Source organism: Gorilla gorilla, chromosome 7 (assembly GCF_029281585.2).
Source record: "Gorilla gorilla gorilla isolate KB3781 chromosome 7, NHGRI_mGorGor1-v2.1_pri, whole genome shotgun sequence".
NCBI classification, from domain to species: Eukaryota; Metazoa; Chordata; class Mammalia; order Primates; family Hominidae; genus Gorilla; species Gorilla gorilla.
In genome coordinates this window covers 7521490-7548992 of record NC_073231.2, presented here as the reverse complement: position 1 = coordinate 7548992, position 27503 = coordinate 7521490, and the positions used below count along the sequence as shown (strand labels likewise).

Here is a 27503-nt window from a genome sequence, read left to right as displayed (position 1 = left end):
TCCATTCTGAAGCTCAGTTGATGGCTATTTCATTAGCCCAGGCAGGAGATGAATGTGATAAGAGCAGAACGGAAGACAGATTAAAGCTGTAACAGTCATATTTTGCATGGCACCGTTGGTCTGCTCATTGCCTTTAAGGATTTGATGAGGTTCAAGTCTTTGAGGCTCTGTCCTAATCAGGGAAGGTTCTGCTTTGCACGAAGTCAGAGAATAACTAGTATGTTTGGAAAATGAGTTAGTAGTTTATCTGGCTGATAAACTCATGTTTATTGAATGAGTGAGTGGCTTAGTTTGGGAAATAAGTGGTTATATTTGAATGAATAGAAATAGGAAAGTCAAAGTGAATCAAAGGAGAAGGAATGAACATCCCAGGCCTATGATACAGAGCCTCTTGAAGCAAGAAAAAATGATTCTGAAAAACAAGTAATGATAAGAAGCTAGAAAAGCAAGCAGCAGTCAGATCATGCAGGGTCTTTGGGCGAAATCAAGGAGTGTGAAATTTGGTCCTAAGATGATCAGGAATCTATGAGAATTTTAACATGTCTCATCATATATACATTTGTAAAGTGCTTTCTGACTGCTGAATGGAGAATGCATTGAATTAGGAAAAGATGAGGCTCAAAAAAACAAGTTAGAAGATTATTGCACTAATTCTGCTTAACATAAGGCTGCCTGCACTGGGATGATTGTTGTGAAGATAATATGAAGTAAGTGAAATAATTTGGGAAAATATTTAGAATGCACGCCAGTTAAGGCGTGATGACTGATTGGAGGGCAGTCTGGGGTCATGGAGAAGGAGGAAGCTTTGAATGTGATGCTGTGGATGGATGCCGATGGTATTAAGAAACAGTAGAGACCTACTCGATGTTTCAGGGATAGATAGATTAGGCGTTCAGTTCGTGACGTGGATGGATGCCGATGGTATTGTTAAGAAACATTAGAGACCTACTCGATATTTCAGGGATAGATAGATTAGGCGTTAGAGACCTACTCCATGTTTCGGGGATAAATAGATTAGGCGTTCAGTTCGTGACGTCGGTGGATGCGGATGGTACTCTTAAGAAACAGTAGAGACCTACTCGATGTTTCAGGGATAGATAGATTAGGCGTTAGAGACCTACTCGATGTTTCAGGGATAGATAGATTAGGCGTTCAGTTCGACACACTTCATGTTTAAAAAGCCTCTTCTAGGCCGGGCGCGGTGGTTCATGCCTGTAATTCCAGCACTTTGGGAGGCTGAGGCGGGCGGATCACGAGGTCAGTTAATCGAAACCATCCTCACTAACACGGTGAAACTCCTTCTTTACTAACAATACACACACACACACACACACACAGACACATACACACACCTTCTTATAAAGAGACAGCCAGAGTCCCCCGAGACCATCCTGGCTAACACGGTGAAACCACTTCTCTAAGAACACACACACACACACACACACACACACACACCCCTTCTTATAGACAGCCAAAGTCCCCCGAGACCATCCTGGCTAACACGGTGAAACCACTTCTGTAACAATACACACACACACACACACACACACACACACACACACACACACACACACACACACACACACACACAGAGCTTCTTATAAAGAGACAGCCAGAGTCCTTGCCTGGGGTTATTGGTCTGATCAAATCTCTTGGGGGCCGGGTGCAGTGGCTCACACCTGTAATCCCAGGACTTTGGGAGGCCGAGTCAAGCAGATTACTTGAGGTCAGGAGTTCGAGACCAGCCTGGCCAACATGGTGAAACCCCATCTCTACTAAAAATACAAAACTTAGCAGGACATGGTGGAGCATGCCTGTAATCTCAGCTACTTGGGAAGCTGAGGCAGGAGAATTCCAAGATTGTGCCACTGCACTCCAGCCTGGGTGACAGAGCGAGACTCCATCTAAAAAAATAAAATCTGTTGGGGGATATTGGATAGTTTAAGTGATGAGCTAAGGATGATAGACAATCTTATCTTTTCAATAATGTTCATCTGTTTTGAATAATTATCAACTTATTTCTTTGCTTTGTTATTTAAATTATCATTTCTCCCTTTATACACCAGTACTTGAATAATTTGTCTACACTGTGGTTATTTTTACACAATGGATATTTCTTTGACATCGAGTATGTATACACTTCTAATTTAGAGAATGTTTTCACTAGAGTATTGAACATACACACATCAGGAAAAAAGTGACTTAAACTTGTCTATTATTTTTCCATATCCACCAAAATGTCTCAAACTTCTGAGTGATGAACGATTTTCTTTTCCTCAGCATCTGCCAGCATCATTACTTCTTTCTTACTCTGGTCCTCGGTACCTGTATTGCCCTTTCTAATCGGTTAGTTACTGTGATGCAGGCTAGAACATTTTAAGTACAGAAATCACTATGTCAAAATAGCCCTATATATTCCTTTTCATGCATCTTTAGTTGAAATCATCAACAGATCCAGGGGGAACATTACTAAGCATGAATCACATAGGGATCAGGAAGAGCATATATATACAGGGTCAAAAGCAACGTCTTCTGAAGGATATCTCAGATCACTATCCACAGGGTCCGACTGCTCCCTCAGCCCTCATTACTCTTGGCTGTTGAACTTTCCTTTCCTCTCTGTTCATGTCAAGTAAAAAAATTAAGAAGTAGAAGATTACGTGGATAAAACAATGCAAAAAAACCTCATGGTACAATAGGAGTTTTTGTACAAGAGAAAGGTGTCACATCGACTTGAGCAGCTCAGAGCAGACAATGGGTAACTTTTTATTGTACCTAGAAAAATAGAATGGCTGAATACATAATAAAACCAACACTCAGATTAAATATGTGGCAATCAGACAAACTATAGGGATTTGTAAGCCTAATAAGTATGCGCATATGTTTTATATTTAGAAAAGTGAATGTATTTGTAGTGTTACAGTTCTATCTGCATTGTTTCTTACAGGCACCACAGTACCAGCACTGCTGAACAGTACTTCCAACCAACTCTACCTGCATTTCCAGTCTGACATTAGTGTGGCAGCTGCTGGTTTCCACCTGGAATACAAAAGTAAGGTCAACTGTTTCTGCATACAGCTTCCACTGTTATACTGAGTCATTTTTTTAAAGAGAAAATAAATCATGCTCTTATTAAACAGTGAAATATTCTTGTTCTAAAACTGTGTAAGACTTGTATGAAATTTAGTCTTATGAAATCTGGCTCTATGAAATACATAAGCCAGTTATGGTGACTCATGCCTATAATCCCAGCACATTGGGAGGAAGAGGTGGGCGGATCACCAGACATCAGGTGTTCAAGACCAGCCTGTCCAACATGGAGAAACCCCATCTCTACTAAAAAATAATACAAAAAAAAAGTTACCTGGTCATGGTGACGGGCGCCTGTAATCCCAGCTACCTAAGAGGCTGAGGCAGGAGAATCACCTGGGAGGCAGAGGTTGCCATGAGCCAAGATTGCACCACTGCACTCCAGCCTGGGTGACAGAGCGAGACGCCATTTCAAAAACAAACAAACAGAAGAAATATACATTATGAGAAACAAATTAATGGGTAAATGTATAAGTTCAAATCTCAAGTAATTAGATATAACTGCTATAATTTCAGGTTGTTTGTATTAAAAAGCACAAAAATGAACCACTTGTAATGTTACTCGTTTTTTATGAGTAATTAAAAAATACTCATATTAGCATCCCCCAGAAGGCGGGCAATCCTAACTTCTGCCTAGATTATGGTCATAAGCCTCTTCTGTTTCTAGTCTCTAAGGCAGTTAAAATAAGAACGAGCAGAGAGCTGTTGCTCTGGAGCCTGCATTTGTGTGTTATTCATTTTAATTGGAGGAAGGCATCGCACAGTCGACTCTAACCTTTTAAAGATGGATGTGAGACTGAGTTAATAGTCTGATAAATGGAATGACAAAGGTCAAGTTCACAAATCTTTTTTGGCGTTTGATTATGCAGGTAAACCTTGTAAAAGCGAAATAAGAATTTTCAATGAGAGTAAGGTTTATTTTAGGACCTGTTTTCAAGCACTAAAAATGTTTAATGTTGATATTCATCTCCTTTAATAAGCAGTTGCAAATAAGCAAAGACATGGATAAGCTTTAATAAGTGATCTTTTGAATTGAGATAAACAGTTTGCTAGGATGTAAATGCATGCATATTTTTGAAAGGCCAGATTGCCAGCTGATGATAAATATTCTAAGCCAGGCACAAACCACAGGGCTGCTTCACATTCTGGTTAAATTTTCCTGCTTATTATGGGCATTTGTCTGCAAGTTTATTTCAATTTATATGAACAGGACTACTTCAGTGACAGTGTAAAATGATACTGTGGATGTTACTTATGTAGGATATGTCTGGAAAATCTGCTACTTTGATATACTTTTTGAATCTCTGTAGATAGAAAAACATAAGCCTTGTTTATGATAGTATTTAAAAATTCACTAATAGTTTTGGGGGAGTTAGTATTGATGAATGCTCTTATCATTCTCAAAGTTATCCTGTAGCATCTGGGTTTTTATTCCTTTGTCTTGGAAAGAGGTGCTAGTGAAATAATTCATCTATGCTTATTATTATACACAGTGAGATATGCACTTACCTGGGCTTCTGCCCCATCAATATAATTATCTACATTTCTCTTTATTCCTAGACAATATCATTCACTAAAAAAGAGAGACTAACATATTTCTCATTCAGATGAACTTTGAGAATCCAAGCTTTTGTTTAATTATTTAATGTATTTTTTAATTGGGCTAAACATAATGCCACATTTTTGTTTGTTATTTTCTTTTTCAAGTGGTTGTTTTTTATACTAACACCATTCTGATAGTTTATGCCATTCAATTATTAAGAGGAACTCATTTCTCTGTTCCTATTCTTCATGCCAGAATTTGAAATATAGATTATAGGCTGGGCGCGGTGGCTCACGCCTGTAATCCCAGCATTTTGGGAGGCCAAGGCGGGCAGATCAAGAGGTCAGGAGATCGGGACAGTCCTGGCTAACACATTGAAACCCCGTATCTACTAAAAATACAAAAAATTAGCCAGGTGTGGTGGCGGGCCTGTAGTCCCAGCTACTCAGGAGGCTGAGGCAGGAGAATGGCGTGAACCCGGGAGGCGGAGCTTGCAGTGAGCCAAGATCGCGCCACTGCACTCCAGCCTGGGTGACAGAGTGAGACTCAGTCTCAAAAAAAAAGAAATATAGATTATAGAAAGTATTTGTAGAATTAACCTTACTACAATTAGCGTCAAATGGTATAAGGACTGTTGATGTAAATCGCCAAAAGATTTTCTGATATCTTAAATTTGTTGACATATTTTTGCATTTATTTTAAGATATGGACTGCCAATCTACAGATCTCTAAATTCAGATTTTTATTTTATGTCCATGAAATAAAAATGGAAAAAAAAGTAAACGCTTACTCTTTGCCAGGTCTTGCTCTAAACTTATTACCGCTTTTTACTTATTTGTCCTTAAAACAGCCCTATATTTTTGAAGTCTGCTCAGTTTTTCCGACTGAAGAAACAGAGCATAGAGCATTTTTAGCCTTCCTGGGTCCTAGCCACACTGTTAATAACAGATGGCATGCAGAGGCAGGCATGAAAAGTGCATTTTATTACTAATACCATTTACTGAGCACCTTGCGAGGTATCCAGACTACCCTACCAGGAAGGTGACGTACAGATGGCTGTTTTACAAACAATGACACCAAAGGTCAGTGCTCTCTGAAAAATGTCTGGAGAATCAAGGAGCTTGTGAGTCCATACTGAGGATCAAGTATGCCTGGTTCTAAAACCTGGGCCATTAAGGCTTATCTACATCTATCTCAGGAGTTCTTTTCTCACATAGAGACGAAAACTAGGCCCCCTTAACCATAGTACATCCAAATGGACACTGGTGGAAATGTCTCAAACAAAAACCAAACACTTATATTTGAAAGATGGGCTGTAAAATAGTAATGGTAGCAAAAGCAGTTCCAAGAAGGTCTGGTTTAATGTATATGATCTGCATTCTCAGGGATCTTACAGAATCCTCTGGTTTAATGTATATGACCTAGATTCTTTGTAATCTTACAGAATCCAAGTAAAAGCTCAAAAAGATCAGCATCTTTGAATTATTAATATATTCTATAGCCATTTAGTCTTCGTTGACGTTATTTAACTTAACTGGACATGTGAGAATTAACACAGGTGTCACTCTTGTTCTGCGTTCTTTTCTAAAGAAAACCAATGAAACCAAGACAAAACACATATCCAGATATCTTAGAGTGCAACTGTGTGAACGGTGATAATATTGATTTATCCTGGAAATTACAAAGCCTGACCTCAAGGTGTACAGGATGGATCTTACTGCTGGCCAACAAGGTGGCAGTGACTGTTACTGAACTCAGTATTGATCTGGTGGAAGCTGGTGGGAGGAACAGCAAGACTGAACACACGGGCCCCGAGACTGGAGTGTTTCTATTTACCGCGTCTGGTTTTTTATTATTTCTTCCCACATTCTCTGACAGATTTTGGTGTAATTAAGTATTTCTATTGCCCCAGTTATCCCTACTATGGGCTTATTAGGGAAGAATTTTTAATATTGCAATGGTCTCCTAGAGATTGAAACACACCTTTTATAGAGCAGAGCTTACCTTCAAATAATCTTATGTCACTTTATGTATAATATGAGATCCTGAAATGACAGGTTTTGCTGCACCCCTGCAGTGGTTTAAGATTTGTGTTTCCTAAGAGCAAAGCTTCAGGGACACGCATGGTGTTTCACGCCCTTCTCGTCACAGAGCCTCTGCACTGGGGGCTGGGAGAGCTCTTTCTGGTCTCCAGCTGTGCCCCTAGCCTTTCTTATAGCCCCCTGATAGAGGCCTGTGGGTGGAAGGGCACACTCCCCATGCGTCTGCGTCTGGAGCCACACGAGGCCCAGGCTCCACTTGCGGCAGTTGGTGTTTATTAAGCTGATGGTTCTTTTCTGGTCGCCTTTCCCCATTGTTTTGCTGCACACATAGCATGTGGGTCTCGTCTCTTCTGGGGGAGTTTGTCCTTTAGAAAAGAGGTCACCAAGCCAGGCATGGTTGCTCATGCTTATAATCCAAGCACCTTGGGAGGCTGTGGTGAGTGGATCGCTTGAGCCCAGAAGCTCAAGACCAGCCTGGGCAACATGGCAAAACCTCATCTCTATAAAAACTACAAAAATTAGCCAGGCATGGTGGCCTCACCTGTAGTCCCACCTACAGAGGAGGCTGAGGTGGGATGATCAGTTGAGCCCCGGAGGCCGAGGCTACAGACAGCCATGATTGTACCACTGCACTTTAGCCTGGGAGACAGAGCAAGACCCTGTCTTAAGAAAAAAAAAAAAAAGAAAGAAAAAGAAAAAGAAAGAAAGAAAAGGAAATGAGGTCACCAGGGTACCTGCCACGCAGCTCCCTGATGGGTTCAAGAAAAGCTGTCATTTTATACTTCAGTATTTTTACATTGTTAAAGTGGGAGGGATGTTTTATTTTGCAGATTTCTACATCCCATGTGGATGGGATTTTTACATTGTTCTAGTTCACGGGGTTTTACAATTTAAGGATCTGAAAATTTCTCTAGTAGGTTTTAAAATTACTCTAGAGATTTCAGGGGTCTTAGGGGTTTGAAAATTGCCCTAGTTCAAAGATAGTTATACCAATACTAAAATATTTTTTAGGTTAACTGTGGAGAAGTTTTTTTTGAATGCACACTTTTTAATGAAATCTATCTATCTGTCCCCCACATAACTTTAATTTAGTGATGGATTTCATCATAACTGTGAAAACATTCAGAGATGTTCACAGATAAATTACAGAATTAAATTTAATGTATATTCTCATTAAAGATTAATTATTAGCAGAATGGTTCCCTCTAATTAAGAATTGCTTTCCATTTAGAGATTGCTTACAATAGAAACTATTTGGATTTTAATATATAATAATACTTGTTTAATAATCATATTTTTCACTTTCAGGCCTTCTTCACTAAATTTGACTATTATTATGATTCAGCTTATATGTATTTCTGTCTTTCCAAGTTATTTCTAATTTAGCTTACTTCTAACAAGACAGCGAAACATTCAATACCTCATCTAATGACATCTATCCAAAATTAATATCCTAAACCTAATTGGTATGTTTGAACTCAAGCAAAAGACTGTTGCAGTTATCCTAGCTTCTTTAATGTATGCCACTGAGTCAAAATAGCTCCAAAGTAATTCTATGTAAGCTTTTTATTTCACTGCCTTTCTTAAAAGGTTACTTTTTCTCCTAATTCACATTCACTACTAGGAAACCCAGTGAAGTTAACAAAATATATTTAGAATCCATAAGATATAATACTAAGATATTCTGCAAAGCAAATTTAAGTTACTCTTTCTTAAATAGTAGCCCAGCAGTAGACATGGTCCAGTGTGGAAGCCATGCTCCCACGTCTAAAGCTCTGCTCGTAGACACAGAAGCCTATGCAGAGGGAACAGGGCCTCAAACATGAAACCCATGGCAAAGGCAACCTCAGGAAGGGAGGGAGGGAGGGAGGAAAAACAGGAAGGAAGGAAGGAAGGCAGGAAGGGAGAGAGGGAGGCAGGGAAGAAGGAAGGAAGGAAGGAAGGGAGGGAGGGAAGGGAGGGATGAAAGAAAGGAAAGAAGGAAGTAGAAGTAGAAAATGCTGATAGAAAAATTGCAGTATCACATTTACAATATATTCTGAATAAGGTAGGAGTTTGAATCAGTGATTTGTGGTTATGAGGAAAAAAGAGGTAATTGGAAGAAAACAAATATAACAACTCTTTCATTATTTGAATTGACGCTATTTCTTTACCAGGTGGGAGTAAAATTGAGACATTGTTTCTACATTTTTAGTATAGTTGAAAGTTCAAAGTATTACTTTTCTTTAGTCAAATGATTTTATCGTTATAAGCTAAACATAAATATTTTACTATTGTACCTGATTTAATTCAGACTTTTATATTTTGCAATTATTAACATATGTAGATAATTTTGTGATATAGTACTACTATTTTAAAGGCACTGAGTTCAAAACGTATACATGATTAAGTCATTCTTGCATGTATTTATATAATTGGTAGTTAGGTATATAGTGAAAAAATATATCATGAACAAATAAGATCTCACTCAAAAAATACATAGTCAAACATGTAAAAAATAAGAATATCTAGATTTTTTAAAGTGATAAACTGTCTTCTCTTTAAGTATTTGATGCAACATAAAAAAAGTGTGTACAATAAAAAAAAAATTTAATGGAAAAAATTTTAAAGGCAGCCCAACCAAAGAGAAAGATATAAATATATCAGCCACCTAGATTTTTAAGATAGCTATTATTAGGCTTTATATTTAGCTTTAAATGTTCTGACAATAAAATCATAAAAGGAAATGGTATTTACTTATGTAATTATCTTTTTGAAAAGAAAACAGTAATTAAGAGAGATAAAGCTCTTAGTTCTATATTCTAAAAGGTACTTGTTTGTGAGAATATAGTCTTTTAAAAATTTTTCTAGAAAATATAGAAGTGATCTTTATGTCTCAATTTTTATAGTTTGTTTATTGTTTGTTTTTTGAGACAGAATCTCACTCTGGCCCAGGCTGGAGTGCAGTGGCATGATCTCAGCTCACTGCAGTCTCAACCTCTTGGGTTCAAGCAATCCTCCCACCTCAGCCTTTGGAGTAGCTGGGACTGAAGGCAAATGCCACCACACCCAGCTAATTTTTTGTATTCTTAATAGAGACAGGGTTTCACCATGTTGCCCAGGCTAGTCTCCAACTCCTGAGCTTAAGCCATCTTCCCACCTCAGCCTCCCAAAGTGCTGGGATTACAGGCTTGAGCCACTGTGCCTGGACTCTGTGTCAATTTCTGATATAATTTTGGGAACATAATATAACTAACTGAATTAATTTCTGCAGGTGGCTGTGCTGATGATTACATTGGTCAATAGAATATTACTGTGAAGTCACGTTTCTTATGAATGTGCCATTAAAATACTTCCTTAATTCTTGTTTTCACTGATGTATGAGCTCCATTTCATTTCCTCATCTCAAAACAGGTACTTAGAAGGAAGTATCTAAATGAGGATTAAAATTCTGGAAAATGCCTTATGTCCTTTGAAATGAAACATACTCAATCAACATTTTCGGCAGGACGTTGCCATAATTGAATACAGATAACTTGGATTAGCCCTATAATTACAATAATCCTTATAAGCACATTCAAATTATTAATACATGCTTTCATGGCACTTTAATATTACATTAACACTACTGAGGAGAGTTCTTAATTTGAATTTTGGTGAACATGAGTGACATCACAGGAAACGTGATAGATAGAGAAAGCAGAATTCCAATATAGCGAGTGTGTTTACAGAGATTTCATTCTGTGCACTGAGACGAGAGCTTACCACCTCCAGCAGAGGAAGCACCATATAAACCAGCATTCATCCAATAGTGTAATAACTAATCTTAATTGCCTCATGTTAAGAGACTTACTGCATTTATTTCTATATTAATCACTCCATAAGATCTTTTTCCACATATTCATTTCAAAAGATTTTCCTAAGACCCACCTTCAACTTCACAGTTTGGCCACAAACAGTGCATTCCTGTGTCCTATTAAAATTGCTTTCATTAACATCAATCAAAGATTATTCATGTCTCTCTCATCCCTACTGTTCTAAGTGCACCAAGGACCATGGAAATATCTAAAACAATGTAAATTCTGGCTTCTGTCTTACATCACAGAGAATTCCAGAGCCTCTTCTGGGAATGTGAAGTCACTTCTACAATATTATTTTAGGCATTCAATATTTATTTGTGTGTTGAGTGTAACACAAAAAACTAATAACAGATTAAAATTTTACTCCTACTGGTGATATTTTGGCATTTTAACAATTACTCAGTGTAAGGGACAGGTGCCAAATAAATTACGTAATCACATGGTGCTTCAGTTGACTTCCTTCCTAAATAAAGTGATTGAAATCAAGTTGTCCTCCACAAGTCTTTGGAGTTTCCAGTTCTAATGTATTTGACAAGGCAGGGGCAGGGGTGGACTTATCCTACAATCACTTCTTGGGACAGCCACTTACGGTTACCTCAGTTATTTCAGTAGTAGGTCCTATCAGTAACGTCACGTAGTTACAAGCTGACCTCCTGCTTATTGCTTCAGAAAATCATCAATCATGAAATAAATATTGCCGCTTCTCACTCCACTGTTGTTTTAGAATGTTGCCCATGTGGGAAAGGGTTTCATTGGAAACTGACAATTGCCATTGGGTTCATCTGCCCTTGTGCCTCATGTGAGACGATGTTTGGTTTGTTTTTCTTTAGGAATGACCTTCACAGAGTGCATGTGGGCCTTCCTCCCATCTCCCGTGAGGGTGATTCTTTCTCCATTCCCTTCTCTGCCCCCCTTAAGTGTCCTGTAGGTTCCCTACGTGCACCACCAATTATGCACACTCCACTCACATGTCCCGCCCTGCCCTCTTGACTCTGTTAAGTAGAGTCACAACCAGACAACAAGATAAATGTGGTCTCTGCCAATTTCAAATTTAAATTCTTGAGGTGGGGGCACAATTAGAAAGAAAACACCTAAATCTAGTTATAGGTTATGATAAGCACCTTGAAGCAAATTGGCGGGGTTCTGAGGTGCAGATGACAGCAGTGCCTTAGATTAAAAGTATCCCTAGAAAAAAAATGAGCAGTAGTCAGCCATAAAAACACTTAGGAAAAAAACGCTGTAGTCAAAGTAAAATATCAGTACAGAGACCCCAGGTGGAAAAGAACCCAGCACATTTGTGAAACAAAACAAACAAAAATGTAGAACAAGGAAGGGCTGTGAGCAGTCAGAAAAGGAAGAAAAAGAAGAAAAGGAAAGAAGGTTGAAAAAGGGGGCAAGAGCCAGAGTGCACAGTACGTTGTAGCCCAGGATTTATTCTAAGAATAAGTGGAAGTCATTGATTTTACATGGTTCTGAGGCAGGCAAGGAGCTCGATTTACTGCATAAGGGAATTCTCAGGATTTTGTAGATCCTTTAGTTTTTGAGTGAGTTTACTTTCATTAAATATAATATCATTTAGGTAAGTCTAGCCTTTGGAAACAGAAGCATGCTACAGAAAGGGAAAACTGTTGAGTCACAGTGGGTTTCTGAACCCAAATATAGAGACACAGGATGCAAAATATTTAACAAGTGTTAAACTGGCATTATCTGAGCACACATATATCCTCTATTCCCAAATAATGGATAAATCTAAAGGATGATACTACAAAGAATGTATTTCAATAGAGAGCTAGATATAGAAGTATATTGTCTCATTGACAAGTTGTGCTCACTTGAAAATTATGATTATTCTATTTTTTTTAAATCATTCCTTTGGTTTCAGGATATTCCTACTCGCTTTAGAATTCATGATGTTTTTCTACCAAATTTATGTCTTGGATGTTAAAACTTGAAAGAATTCTCTGTTCTACAGTAGGTCTTGCAAATGTTTCACGGTAAGTAACTAGGGAATAAAGAGTCTAGACATGGAATAAGTAATGACTAGTGGCTCTGTGACTTAGCCAACCACCAACTCATCATTTATGAAAACCTCAGTCCTGTCATACTTTTGATCAAGGCTCTAGACACAGGGGAGTGGACTTTAGACATGTCAGTGGGATTGAGATGGGTGGTGAGTAAAGTTTTGAGTGTTAAAGAGGGAAATAGTATTTGAAGTGGAAATCAGGCTGGGCTGCTTGGAGTCCCCCCACTTTCTGTCACCAGGTTGTCTATCCTTTACTTCCTGTTGAATAAGTAAAAATGAAGTAAAAGCTTTCTTTCCCAGTGGCCTTCTATCACAGTTCACCAGGAAGTCATGTGATGCTTTATAAGGGATCTGTAATTGGCATTCAAGCCTTTTTAACACTATCTAATTAGGGCACTTGTTTATTTCTCATTTTAAAATATCTGTTTCCCCAAATCTTGTCATTCTCACGAACTATAATCATAAATTTCAAGTGATCTTTCTGTCCTTGACTTTTTTCAACACAACACCATGCTCAGATTTATTCCAAAATGTCACTTTGATCAGATCATTAATTATATCCTGCTAAAAATCGTTCAGTGGTTCAACATTGTGTGCCCGCTTTATTATGGCATTTCTAAATCATGTGGCAACTAATTCATCACCCAAGTGTGTTGACTCGTTTCTTTTCATGTGATGTAATTATTAGGTAATAATGTCCAGTCAGTGGGAAAATGCTTTAAAGAAATCAGGGATCGATTCTGTGACCATATCTTGTTTTCAATAGTCCATTTTAAATAAAAACTTACAGAGTTCACTATTTTAAAGTGTGAACAATTTTTGATCTTCACATGTTTATGAACTGCTTTGTATTTCCTACAGTTGTGCATAATCCATGGATTAATTAAAAATTAAATTCACAATGGCCATTCAAGATCAATCTTTAGGAGCTCATGCTAAAGAATGAGAGAGCTGTAAACAAAAGACTTAAAATGCATTATAGTCTGTGCTATGGGAGGGTAAAGCACACATTAGAGGTGCTGTTAGAAATAAAGCTCAGGCCGGGCGCGGTGGCTCACGCCTGTAATCGCAGCGCTTTGGGAGGCTGAGACGGGCGGATCACAAGGTCAGGAGATCGAGACCATCCTGGCTAACACAGTGAAACCCCGTCTCTACTAAAAATACAAAACAATTAGCCAGGTGTGGTGGCGGGCGCCTGTAGTCCCAACGACTTGGGAGGCTGAGGCCGGAGAATGGCGTGAACCCGGGAGGCGGAGCTTGCAGTGAGCTGAGATCGCGCCACTGCACTCCAGCCTGGGCCACAGAGCGAGACTCCGTCTCAAAAAATAAAAAATAAAAAAAAAGAAATAAAACTCGGAGTTGTAAAGAAAAATGAGCACTCAAACAAAGGATTTCTCAGCAAAGCAAATTTACTTTTGCGCAGAAGGGTGCTTCTAGCAGGGCTGGCTGCCAAGGCAGCGCCGCAAAGGAGAGTAGAAGCTTTTATTCCTAACGCGACTCCTGCACCTGTGTCCTTTCCCCCTTCGCTGGAGTCAGACCGCACAATTTAGACTCAACTGGCTAAACATTTAAACTTTCTTAGATGAGGTGGGCGTGTGATGGGAGAGAGGGGAGAGGAGGAAGGGGTCATCCACAGAGGACTGGAGAGCCAGCGCATTCTCACATAAGGAAAGGAATGTGAGCTGGGGCTGTGGCGTGTCTGGGCATGTAGAGAAACCAGAAAGAAGAAAGGAGAAGAAAGTGGGGGGTACTTGGAATTAGAGAATAAGAGCCTGAGCATGCTATTTGAAAAGAAACCGTGCCATATCTCACAGGTGCCTTGTTCAAACTTGTGCTATATTTCTAGCTCTAGACTCAGTGGGCTCCCCAGTCCTTTTTATTGTGATAAAAATATAAATAACATGACATCATGTTAACTATTGTTAAGCGTACAGTTCAGTGGTATTAACTATATACACATTGTTTTGTAGCCAATCTCTACAATGTTCACATCTTGCAAAACTCTACACTCAATAAACAGTAATTCTGTCTGTTTGCTACTCCTAGCCCTAGGCAATCACATTTCCATTTTTTTTCTATGATTTCGACTACTAGAGATAGTTTATATGAGTGGAATCATACAATATTTGTCTTTTTTTGAGACTGGCTTATTTCACTTAGCAGCAGAATGTAGACTTTTCACTCCATTGTTTTCTTTTTCATGTTTGATGTAGTCACATTTGTATATTTTTGCTTTCGTTGCCTGTGACTGTGGTCTCATATCAAAAAATCAATGCCAAATCCAAAGTCCTGAAACTTTTCTCCTCCGGTTTCTCCTAGGATGTAAACAGGGCTGTACTGTTTGGGGTGGAGTCTGTAACTCACTGAGATGCATGATTCCTGCCCATGTGTAATGCAGAGGCTATGTCATTTCCTGGTTTATGACCTTGAATACATTACTTACCATCTGCCCATGAATGAGGATACTGGTCCAGGTTGTTGGTGGGTGGTACGTAGACCAAAATAGTCCTGTGACCGGAGAAATTTTGGAAACCATGTATTAAATAAACTTGATGAGAGTTCATCACTGCAGAGTTTCTCTGCACCAGTAAAATGCTAATATAATTTGTGAGCCCCTGAGAGAGATAGAGAACATTTTACTTCCCCCAAAGGTATTTTGTCACTTCCCTTGTCACCAGACATGCACTCCTTTATGCTTTGAAGAGACTGCAGGATGTAACAAGTGGAAATAATAGAAATAGCATTTATGATATGTGTCAAACCTGCCAACAGTTTACAGATGAGACGAAATCTTTTTACCTCTACAATCTAAACTTCCCACATGATAAATAAAAGTTTCTTTTCTTTTCGTAAGGTACTATGTTATTAATGGCGTTTTCCCTATCTGTCTGTCTATCTATCTATCTATCTATCTATCTATCTATCTATCTATCTATCTATCTATATTTGTGTGTGTGTGTGTGTGATGAAGACTTACTGACTCCTTACACACTGTGGCGTAGAAGTCTGGGTGCAGAGGTCCACATTTGTAGCTGTCTATAATCATGGCATTTGACGTTTACTTCCTCCATTGTCAGGCTCACATGATGTCTCCTCGGGTGACTTCATTTCTTCCTTCCCCTGTGTTCCAGCACATTATCTCAACTTTAATGCAATTTTTCCAATTAAGAGTTTACAAAAATAATCAGCAGCACCTCTGTGTTAGGGTGTACCATACCTGCGCGCATCTAGAAAACGAGGAATTTTCATCTGTGTGTTCTGTGCCAAAGAATAATCATGTAGTTAATTACAATAAACACTACAGCCAACAAGTTGTTTTCTTTTCAGAATTAGAGAATAACCACTTACGTTCCACATAGTGTTCATGGTCTACCTGGGTGTTGAATACTCACGTGTCTGAATGCGCCGTATTTTGATTTCTTGACCCTGTTTCATGCTACTCCTCTATTAACCTCTTCACTTGGGTCTGCTTCCCTCACTCTCTGCTTATCAACGTTTTTGTTTTGAGCTCTCTAGTTTGAAATATGTTTTGTTTTGTTTTTTCTAATTGTGATGTTTGAAAACCTTACACTCCGCCAGTCATGCACAGTTGAGGAAAATTGCCCAAGGTCATTTCAGTTCATAATATCTACCAAAGTCCCATTTGTCCTGTTTTAAGTATTCGATTAAAATTGTATGTTTATCATGTGTTCTAAAATCATTTTTATTTGGAAGATTTAAGCAAACTCTTCTCAGAATTTTGCCTGATGCATTTAGAAAAATGGCTACAATAAATTCCAGGGACATGATGAGGCTGATTGTTATATTCTGATTCTTAATGCTCACATTTTATGATCAGTGGTAGGTGAAGCCATTAAACTATTTTTGGTCAAATTAGGACACTCATCTTCTTAATGGCTGTGTTTTAGATTCTTTGCTTTCATAGGCTAGATTCATGGGGTTTAAAAACTTCCCTTGCTACATTCTACATCTAATTGCAATTTTACATAGAAGCATCTTTGTAATGTCCAAATTTTAACATTGGAATTGAACACAAAATGTATCAGTGGATAATATTGTATAAATCACTACAGTACATAAGACCCACCTCCTTTCCCACTGCCTGCGTTTTGTTCTTTCTTGTTTGTTTTTAAATGTGTAGATTGCACAAGAATTACCTTTATGTTGTCTTCACATTTAATCAGGGCACCTGGGCATTCAGAGTCATGTATTAGGTTGGCACAAAAATAATTGTGGTTTTTGCCATTAAAAGTGATAGCCAACCTAATAGTTTGTGAAACACCTTTTTTTTTTCTTTTTCCGAGTTGGAGTCTTGCTCTGTCACTCAGGCTGGAGTGCAGTGTGCGATCTCGGCTTACTGCAACCTCCGTCTCCTGGGTTCAAGCAATTCTCCTGCCTCAGCCTCCCAAGTAGCTGGGATTACAGGCACATGCCACCACGCCTGGCTAATTTTTGTATTCTTAGTAGAGACGGGTTTTCACCATGTTGGCCAGGCTGCTCTGGAACTCTTGACCTTGTGATCCACCTGCCTTGGTCTCCCAAAGCGCTGGGATTACAGGCGTGAACCACTGTGCTCGGCCCTGTGAACCACCTTTTAAAGAAACATTGCTTCATCCCATATGATATATTATCATTTATGGTATAAAGCATATGTATGCTATGATTTAAAAGAAGTAGAAATTATTTCTCTTGAAAATTTTGCTAAACATTATGACAGCTTACTTTTTCCCAGATATCTCTGCCTCTGGAAAATTCATCCAGAATTTTCCTATCATAGTTATGTTTTGTGACTTCTTTTTAGTCTGCCTTAAGAATAAATATTTCTTTTTACTTGTATATGTCTTCCTAGATAACCTATGTTTTGTGTCTAAATAAATACTTATAAATGTCTATTTCTACAGGTTTGCCCATCATTTATATGATACTGCTACCCCTGGCTTGACAATATGAGAGATCACTTTCAATCAATGCAAACATCTTTCTTCTAAAACACTTCAGGAAAGGGAGACTTGTTGATTAGCATTCTCTTTTTATTTTTTATTTTATTTTTTTGAGATGGAGTCTCGCTCTGTTGCCCAGACGGGAGTGCAGTGGTGTGACCTTGGCTCACTGCAATCTCTGCTTCCCAGGTTCAAGCGATTCTCCTGCCTCAGCTTCCCGAGTAGGTGGGACTAGAGGTGCACACCACCACGCCCGGCTACTTTTTGCATTTTTGGTAGAGACGGGGTTTCAGGGCCATGTTGGCCAGGCTGGTCTTGAACACCCGACCTCAGGTGATCTGCCTGCCTCGGCCTCCCAAAGTGCCTGGATTACAGGCATGAGTCACCATGCCCAGCCTAACAGAGATGATGTGATAAGAAGTATCATACATAATTCTTTTTAAAATTCTTTTTTTTTAAAGTACATGATTCTTTTTAAAAATCTAAAAAGAGAATTATGTATACATGTATAGACTCAAGCTTACCTTCTACATGGTTCATATTTATTACCAAACACCACCCTGCCTACTTCCTATCATATCACATTTGTTTCACATTTTGACTAATACAGTGAATAAATATAAATAGTCTAATTTTTTCTGTACCAAAAATTTGTCAGTAGACGACCTTCTGTCCCCTAAAAGTCAGAAGGTTCACTGCCTTGTCTTCTATGTTATTGTCTACATTCCCCAACCTCCTTTCTGGTTTTTCTGTTTTGGAGCCATCCTGTAGATGGTTGATTTCTCTCTCAAAAGGTTTCACCCCATTCCTAAAAAGCTCAGAGCTCTCCTGTGCTCCACTCTTGCCCTATTTTAACATCCCCATCACTTTCCTGTCTGTCAAGCTGAGCTGTCTTCTGCCGCTGCATCTGACACACCTTTACCGACAAAAAACAACTGTTCTCCCAGCGCTTTGGGGAGGCTGAGGCGGGTGGATCACGAGGTCAGGAGATCGAGACCACCCTGGCTAACACGGTGAAACCCCGTCTTTACTAAAAATACAAAAAAATTAGCTGGGCGTGGTGGTGGGCACCTGTAGTCCCAGCTACTCAGGAGGCTGAGGCAGGAGAATGGCGTGAACCCAGGAGGCGGAGCTTGCAATGAGCTGAGATCGCACCACTGCATTCCAGCCTGGGCGACAGAGTGAGACTCCGTCTCAAAAATAAATAAATAAATAAATAAATAAATAAATAAATAAATAAAATTTTAAAAAAACCCCACTGTTCTCATGGTGACTTGAATTACTCCTAGTGTTGCAGGCGAATTCGTGCATCTTTATGAGAGAAATGCAAAGTATGGAAAATACTTGGGCTCTGATCATATCAATCACTTATGCACTTTGTCACTCCGTTTAATATAATAGCAGGTTTAAATAATATTGATAAAAAATATTCTTACACATACCAGGTTTTAATCTTTTTGCATTCTTAGCTTCTAACATTTACTGGGTGTGTAGTGACACTGGCGAAGGGAGAAGAAAAGATGGTTCTTTTTACATTTCAAATATTGTGCTCTGCATAGAACTGCTTCCTGAGTCTGGCCATGTTAAACACCGGTCAAAATGGTGTTTTTGTGTGTTTTTATTTTATTCATTTATTTATAATTAATTATAAATTAATTATAATTCCTTAAAGGCCAGATATAAATGCAAGTTGTTTTTTTTTTCCCCAGAGGATCAATTGAATAGAATTCAAGAAAGGAGAAAATGACAATAAATTAATATGTAATAACTGCATATAAATCAACATATAATAAAAACACATCATATCTTATGGGTAAAACATGCAAGTTTAGTAACTGGACTTTAATATGAATTGTAATGTTTCACTTTTCATTTCAAAATATTTTGTCTTGATATTTGGAACCTGTTTTTGTAATCGATATTCTTCATTCTGTGTCACCTGGTGTGTCCTTGAAGTATATCAGAATGACGATGACTTAGTATCACCCTAAAGTAGATTTTTAGTATTCCCGACTGTAGTTAAAATTTACCTAGTATTTTAAGTATACATTTTTTTCAGGGGGAAATAAAAAACTCAGAGATGTATGGTAGATGACCTTGCTAATATGTGGTAGGAAAGAAAAGATGGGATTTAAATGTAGTAATCTATGTTCTAAAGTTAAAACAAAAAATTTTAGACTTACATTAGTAAAAAAAGTTAAAGACCTAAGTGATTGTATATATTTTTTCATATTTAGCAGTTTTATCTTCTATGTAAAGCCCCAATGGCTTGAAAATCTGTGGTAGGAATAAAGTATATTGCTGCTTAATGCTTATGGTACTTCATACTTCTAAAAATGCAGCCATTTAAGGAAAAATCTATTTCAACTTAGAAAAAGTTCATGGCACTCCTCGTACCTACTCATTCTATACAGAATCAATGGGTTCTGTGGCCTGACATTACTCAGCTAGTTTATGTACCACTGCTTTCCATTCTGACCTGGATTCTGTAGCATGGGGTTCTCAAATGAACAATCCCAGTACTGTAAGATGAAGACACTTCTCTCTCTCCATTTCACCTTCTCAGATTTGGGGAAACACTGGGCAAGCTGGTGAAGGATTTGGGATGGTGTTGCCTCCGACTCAGCAGGTCTGGGGTCGGCACTGGTGAACACATCTCTTACAGGCTCCAACATCCAGGCAGTGGAGGAAATGTACTGTTAGCTCAACACGCATGAGAGATCAGGCTCATATACACGGACACACCGACCTGTGCAACTCTGCAGCCAGGCTCACTTCACTTTGCCTTTTGTTCAATATCAGACACAAGGAGCCTGGCTATGAGGGTCTGGTGGGGACTGGAGTTAGTATAATGTGTCTGGCAGAGTGACAGCCATGCAGGGATGACCCAGAGTTTCCCTTGACCTTGGTGCTGACTCTGTAGCTTCAACCCAGAGCTGCTTCCTGAGCGGGCACTGTGTGAGTCACACTGGGTCTCGTGCTTGGTGGCCGCTGGTTTTTAAGTTCTTAATCATTTTATCTTTGCACTTGTGCTTTTTTTTTTTTTTTTTCTTTTTCCGAAAGTGAAGTCTGGTGAGACGTGGAGCAGGCATGAAGCAGATGAAGCAGAGAAAGCCGACTGGCCTCAGGGCAGAGTCCCGCGTGGGGACCGGCCCCATGGGCAGTGCAGGCAGCTGCGTCCTCTCTGTGCCTGGGGACCACTAGCATGGGGCTGCCCCTGAGTGGACCTGTTCTCCTGCTGTTTTTTTTTTTTTTTTTTGCTCCTGATTAACTAAAGTCCTACTCACCTCCTCCACCCCAGCTTCCTTTCTGAGAGTCCCAGTCAGTTAAGTAATCTGACAAGTTCTCTCCTGTTGTTGTGAAGTACAAGAACTAAAGTGTGAATCCAAGGCCCCATAAAGAATGTGAAGCTGGCCTACCTAGAGAAGCCTTTCTCCACTATTTCTTCATGACATGTTAGAATAATGGAATAAATTATTCGTATTCAACAAGCCCTTAGCACCATTTCAAATGCATTTTTTAATTAAATGGAATTAATATATCCATCAACATCCAATGCTGTACACTTTAGATCCTCAGAACTTGCTCATCTCATAATGGAAAGTTTGTACCTTTTGATAAACCAAAATCAATTTTTGATTCTACAAAATATGATAGCTGCATATCTTGTTTATTCTTATGATAAGGATTTATACAGAGAGGTTTCAGTGTTTTAGAATTCATTTATCTGATACTTTAGGCTGAGTTCCAGTATTATATGATGCCTTTAAAAAAATCTGTGAGTGTCTTAACTGAATGCAATTCATCTGGGAAAGTGCAGGATTACAGCTTTATGTTCTGTAAATATTGTTTCTGTTTAATGAAGAACAGACTGTTCATGAGATCCTTTTTTGTTGTCTTTAAGAGAAAGAGAGAGAGAGATTGAATATAAAATATTTTTTCTCATTTTTTTTGTAGAAGAACAGAATTCCCAGATTCACACATAATTTTTTTTATAAAGACTGCTAAGTATGCTTGAAAAGCAAAAGTAACAGGGCAATATCCTGGAGTTTTACATATCATAAAAACACAATTTTTGAAGAGACTTTTTACAATATGTATATATTGAAGTTGGGATCTTTTATACTCAATGTGGAAGTAACAAATTTTGTTATTGAAATCAAAGCCTTGATTCATTGTGTAATGAAAATAAGATAATTTAATTTTTAAGAATTAACTCATAGCTCTGATTTAAAGGTACTCAAAGTCTTCTTGGTAGAATAACAAGAGAAAGAGTTGAAGTCTTTGTTCATTTCTACAGAAGGAGAGCAATAGAAATAAACTTTGGATATTCAAATGGTAAGAATATTGTTTACATCATATAATTTCTAGCATTTGTCTTTGCATTTCTAGCTGTAGGTCTTGCTGCATGCCAAGAACCAGCCCTCCCCAGCAACAGCATCAAAATCGGAGATCGGTACATGGTGAACGACGTGCTCTCCTTCCAGTGCGAGCCTGGGTACACCCTGCAGGTATCCTTCTTCTCGGTGCTCAGGATTAACATACACATGGTCATCTTTGTGCAGCTCTCTTAAAGCCAAAGCCCTCACTTTGTACCCAGGTTTTCCTCACTCAGTTTGTGAATCATACTATTCATATTAAATCATGCATGTTGGTCGTCTTCATCACCATTTGGAAACAGCTTTTAAGTGATAATGTACTCTTTCAAAGCTAAGCATTCTATTTTTCACAATTGTTTTATTTCAAAATATATGCATTCCCAATAACTATGCACAGAGCATTCTAGGGGCAAAATATCAACACTGTCTCTTTGAAAGTCCTCTCCTGGCAGCCAGTAATTGAATCTGCTTCTGAATGTGCATGTCCTACTCGGCAAACTGTTCTTATCATTCAGTATAAGTCATCATTAATGCCCTCTTTGGGCTAGGTAGATAAGGCACCAAAATAAAACATTTAAGTAAGTTTTAAAAACTATTAAGTAGAAATTTTTAAATGAACTTTTACTATCTTCTATATAAAGAGGGTTTTTTTGTTTTTGTTTTTTTTTTCTGAGAGGGAGTCTCGCTCTGTCGCCTAGGCTGGAGTGCAGTGGCATGATCTTGATCTTGGCTCACTGCAAGCTCCGCCTCCCAGATTCAAACTATTCTCCTGCCTCAGCCTCCCAAGTAGCTGGTATTACAGGCACCTGCCACCACACCCAGCTACTTTTTGTATTTTTAGTAGAGATGGGGTTTCACCATGTTGGCCAAGCTTGTCTCGAACTCCTGACCTCAGGTGATCCACCTGCCTTGGCCTCCCAAAGTGCTGGGATTACAGGTGTGAGCTACTGTGTCCAGCCAAGAGTTTTTTATATAAAAGTTTTGATGAATGATTTATAATCTAATGTATGGCAAGAGTAGTCATTTTTCTCTTATTATTAATATTTTCTAGTTTAACCATGAGTAAGCCTACTCTCAGAATAGTTTCTATCACTTAGCATAATTATTATATAATTCTCCCTGCCAGCAATAAAAATTGATAATCAAAACATGTATATTCTAAAGTCAGGAGAAATATATAAGTCGATTGACATTCCAGCTCTTCAGTTAATTCAGGTAATAGAATATTTTAGCTGTATGTTTATAATGACACTGACACTGATAGGTTTTAAAGGAAAATTGTTTAGCTATGTTCTTATATGTAGAGTTGCAACACTACAGCAGTGAAATAACACCACTGTGTGGAATTCAATTTCTGCGTGTACATTGGGGTAAATATTGTGTAGCAGTGAATCCAGTTAAGAGCAAGAACAGGGGCTGGCAAACACTGAATGCTAAAGGGGTGCATTACCAAGTGCTTTATATACAAAATCTCACTACTCCTGATCAACCGTGGGACATGGGTACCATGTGATGTATGCTTTCAGCTTAGAGAAAATATCTGTGAAATAACTGGCACACTTCAGTAAAGGAAAACTATTGTCGCTGTTATTAGAAACCAGTATCAATGTGTAAAGCCACCTTCATAAGAACAAGCCTACACCTTACATTATAACACCACCTTGGTGGGTACCACAATAATTGTAACTCTGCAAAGAGATTGCAGGCAGAATGAGAGTCTCTGTAGTGGAAACTGTGGTGAGTAAGGACTCCTGAAAGTTGGGCTACCTCATTAAGTTTGTAACCAAACACACTCAACCTATTCAGTCTGAATCTTTAAGACACAACGTTCCTGATCCACCTGATGTGTCAGAAAGAATTATCGTAGGCCGGTTGCAGTGGCCCACACCTTTACTCCCAGCACTTTCGGGTTCCAAAGTCAGAGGATTGCTTGAATCCAGGAGTATGAGACCAGCCTGGGCAACACAGTAAGATACCATCTCTACAGAAAATACAAAAATGAGCTGGGCATGGCGGCGCGTTCCTTTAGTCCCAGTTACTTGGGAGGCTGAGGTGGGAGGATCGCTTGAAACAGGAGGCGGAGGTTGCAGTGAGCCGAGATTGCACCACTGCACTCCAGCCTAGGTGACAGAGCAAGACCCTATCTTAAAAAAAGAAAAAAAAAAGAATTGTCTTTCATATCTCAAGGATCTCATTTAGAGAGACACCTCAATCTACACTGACATGCTGTTTTTGTGCCTTGTTGGGGGCTTGCTTTATAATTGCCTGAAATCAGGTAAATATCATGTTTCCTCCATTCTCCCTCAAATTCCCAAACTTTAATATTTGCTCTTGCTCATGGATGTTCATCTTGTTTCTACCTGATGGTGAGACTTTGCAGTTTCTGTTGCAGTTCTTTTACAAATGATATTATGACAGCTCTCAGAGAAGAAAATAGAAATAATTCTTTACCAAAGAAATTTCTTATAATGGATTATTGAATATGCTGCTTAGGGACACAGGCCTGTGGATGCACTTCTGCACAGTCCCATCAGACCGTTTATTAGCTCTGTTTTTCAAATGCAAACTAAGCTGTGTTTCTTTTCTTCGTTACAAACAATGCCAAGCTTTGAGTTTGCAAGCTGCTGTTTGTCATTCACATGAGCAAAAAAGGATTCTGGATTTTTTTTAAATTGCTAACAACTGACAATTTTACTAACACATTAATATATTTGGAACAACAGATGCATCAATTACATATTAGTCATGAAAAGCATTGTTCCTTGCATAGTTCACACGTGAGTGTCTATAAATATATATGCCTAGTGTGATTCAGGGGCTGCCGTGACATCACACGCTGAAAGTAAATCCTGAATATTGGAATGATGTATGACTTCCATCTTCTCTCAACTTGTTTTAATGGTCTTTTTAAACATAAAAAAGAAAATTCCCATTGGTGTAAACACTCGTAAATAAATGCACAGGGTCCTATCTTGTTTTGATTTATTAGAAAATTTGTAGCTAGAATCGCTCATCGGAAATGTTTATAACAAAATCAATAGCAGAATATTACCTAGATTGGTAATAAATGACCATTTTATTGGTAGTCTCTGATGAAAATTTTCTGAGACTTTTGAACTCTATGTTTTTCCCTGTTTCAGAAGGAAATTTATAAGGATAATTTAATGCGTCGGAGAATGGGGATACAGAGAGTGTAAATGCCGGCAGCACAAAATTACCTGGAGTATCATCTTTAAAATTAAATATAGTCTTCTTTACTGTAACTACTTTAAAAAATATCAAGAGGTATGAGAAAGTTAGTTTTGTGGCAGGTGGATTGAGTATGAAATGTTTGACAGCTTAGGGAATCGGTTTGCCATTGATAACTGCATTAGTGCAAATGCTTGTTTGATGCGTTCCCAGTGTGGCTGGAATTATTTAACATACATTAAATGTTGTTTTTCAATTGCCTCTATGCCAGTTGTGGGTGGCAAATGGAAATTTATGAGATAAGCAAACCTGGCTGATAAGGCCACCGAGTCACGATCAGGAAAAATATAAAAATAGGCCGCACACAGAGGTCTCGTGGATCACCTCTCTTTTACTGTGAAAGAGATGTTAGCACAAAACATCTTTGAATTTAACCCTCTACTGTTTGATTTTTTTTCACTGAGAAAGACTAGAACAGATTTTTTAAAGTAGAAAGTGGAAAATTCATGTATTTACAGGGTAAAGAGACCCTGAGTGATGAGGGTTCATTTCATTGCAGGCAGGTTGATGTGATGTGTGAGGATGTCTAGTGAGAAAATGGATAGGAAGTCTCCGTTTTCTGTGATAAAGAAACGACCCAGTGCTTTGCTGAACCCTGGTCGTCACGTGACGCGGAAGCACAGACAACCACCGAAGCTACCTCTCCATAAGCAGACTTTGTATTGCTGACATTCTGGCCTTCTAATCACCACCTAGTACTTTCTAATTGTTTTCAGCCTCTTAGGCCAAAAGCTGTAAATTCTGGCGAATGAAAAAAAAATGCATATTTTGCCCAATTCAGTACTCTTAAGTATCAAGAAAGGAGCTGGGTCGAATTATGGTCTGGTCAAAAGGACATTGCAAGATTTTGTTTTTAGTAGAAAGAAACACGGTGAAAATGGATACTTTTCTATGTTGGTTCAAAATGTGACTCACTAATAATCATTAGTAAAAACAGATTTCACAACTTTTGAATTTTTAAATATTTATAATTAGAACAAGAAAGGAAAAAATGCAGATATTCTCAAACATTTAATCCTTAAATACTCTGTTTTTAGTTATATGTATTTTCTTTTGTTTTCTTTTAAACAGGGCCGTTCCCACATTTCCTGTATGCCAGGGACCGTTCGCCGTTGGAACTATCCGTCTCCCCTGTGCATTGGTAAGGATGCACCTTCTGTAACTCTGCTGCTGTGCACACACTGGGAAGAACATGCCTGCTCTACTCTTGGGGTCAAAGAATGCACTTCTAAATTTCTTAATTTCATAACACGTGTTATATAATAATAGCACATAATGCAGTAGAGCAGAATGACGCGTTTAACCTGCACCTTCCCCACTGGATGCAGCAACTCCGTCTTCTCAGTGTGTCTTGGTCAGCCCGCACAGACCAGAGGCAAGACTGCCCGCTCACGGCCCTGCACCAAAACAACATGTGTGTCAGAAGGCCAGTTTGTTAATTTGTGGCAAAGAAGGAATGCAGCTGGTCTGAAAGTCTGGGTAGTTTTCTGTATAGACCTTTAGCCTCAGAAAAAACAAGTTCCCAGGAACAAAATTCAGAATGACAGGTTACTGATGGAGTGATGGAGTATTTCATGTTGGAAATAACCTGGTGACTATCTTGTGGATGCACTCCTGGAGGCACAATCAGCTGGCTTCTTTAGGAAAAAGCTTTCCAGACCTGTATTTAATGCCTTGAGACTCCCTAAACTGTTAGCATAGGGGATGTGATGGGAGTTTAATGATTCCAGGGGCGTTGCAGGTGGTGGTCACAAGTCCCTCAATACAAAGGTTGGTGATGTCAGGGTGCCCTTTGCTCCCCATCATTCAGGCCCCCAGCTTCACCCATCACCTGTTTGTTGTAGCCCAACTCAGAAATCTTTACCTGTAGCTCAGGCAACCATCCAACCTTGCAGGTACTGTCTCAGCAGGATCATGGCCAGTTACTTAACACTCCTTACCCCCAACTCACAAACTGATTGGTTTCTCCAAACCTATTGTTGTTCTCGTGGATCTACTTCCTCTGAGAATGCTATTAGCAGTATCCTGCTCTTTGTTTTTTTTTTTTTTTGTCTAAACAACAAATCTGGGTATTACCTTAAATTTCTCCCTCACTCCCTAAATCCAAGTGACTTCTCACTCCTGTCACCCCTTCCACCTGAGTGTATCCTCCCCTGTGATTCTTAGCTCCAATGCCCCATCTTTAAGATGGCACAGTCCCCTCCTAAATTATCGTCTCCATGGAATCCTAACCTACAGCTCCCATATTCAGCCATACTCCAACTTTATCACAGGAAAGAGGCAAAAGGAAACATTGGCAGTACTGATCTTGTCTTTATTTAAAATTTTCATATTTTGTTCATCATAGATTTTCTTCCTTTCTTTTTATTTTTTCCAAATATTGCATTAAAATATTTAT

General features: G+C 38.7%; 1 protein-coding gene across 2 annotated transcripts in view; it reads left to right on the top strand.

The window, feature by feature from the left end:
- CSMD1 (CUB and Sushi multiple domains 1) overlaps positions 1 to 27503 on the top strand; it is a 2071408-nt gene that overhangs the window by 1820994 nt on the left and 222911 nt on the right. For both annotated transcript variants that reach the window (XM_055349528.2, XM_055349527.2), the window contains exons 37-39: positions 2948 to 3052; positions 21870 to 21988; positions 26177 to 26246. In XM_055349528.2, the coding sequence (XP_055205503.2) occupies positions 2948 to 3052; positions 21870 to 21988; positions 26177 to 26246 (294 nt within the window). The remainder of the gene's footprint in view (positions 1 to 2947; positions 3053 to 21869; positions 21989 to 26176; positions 26247 to 27503) is intronic.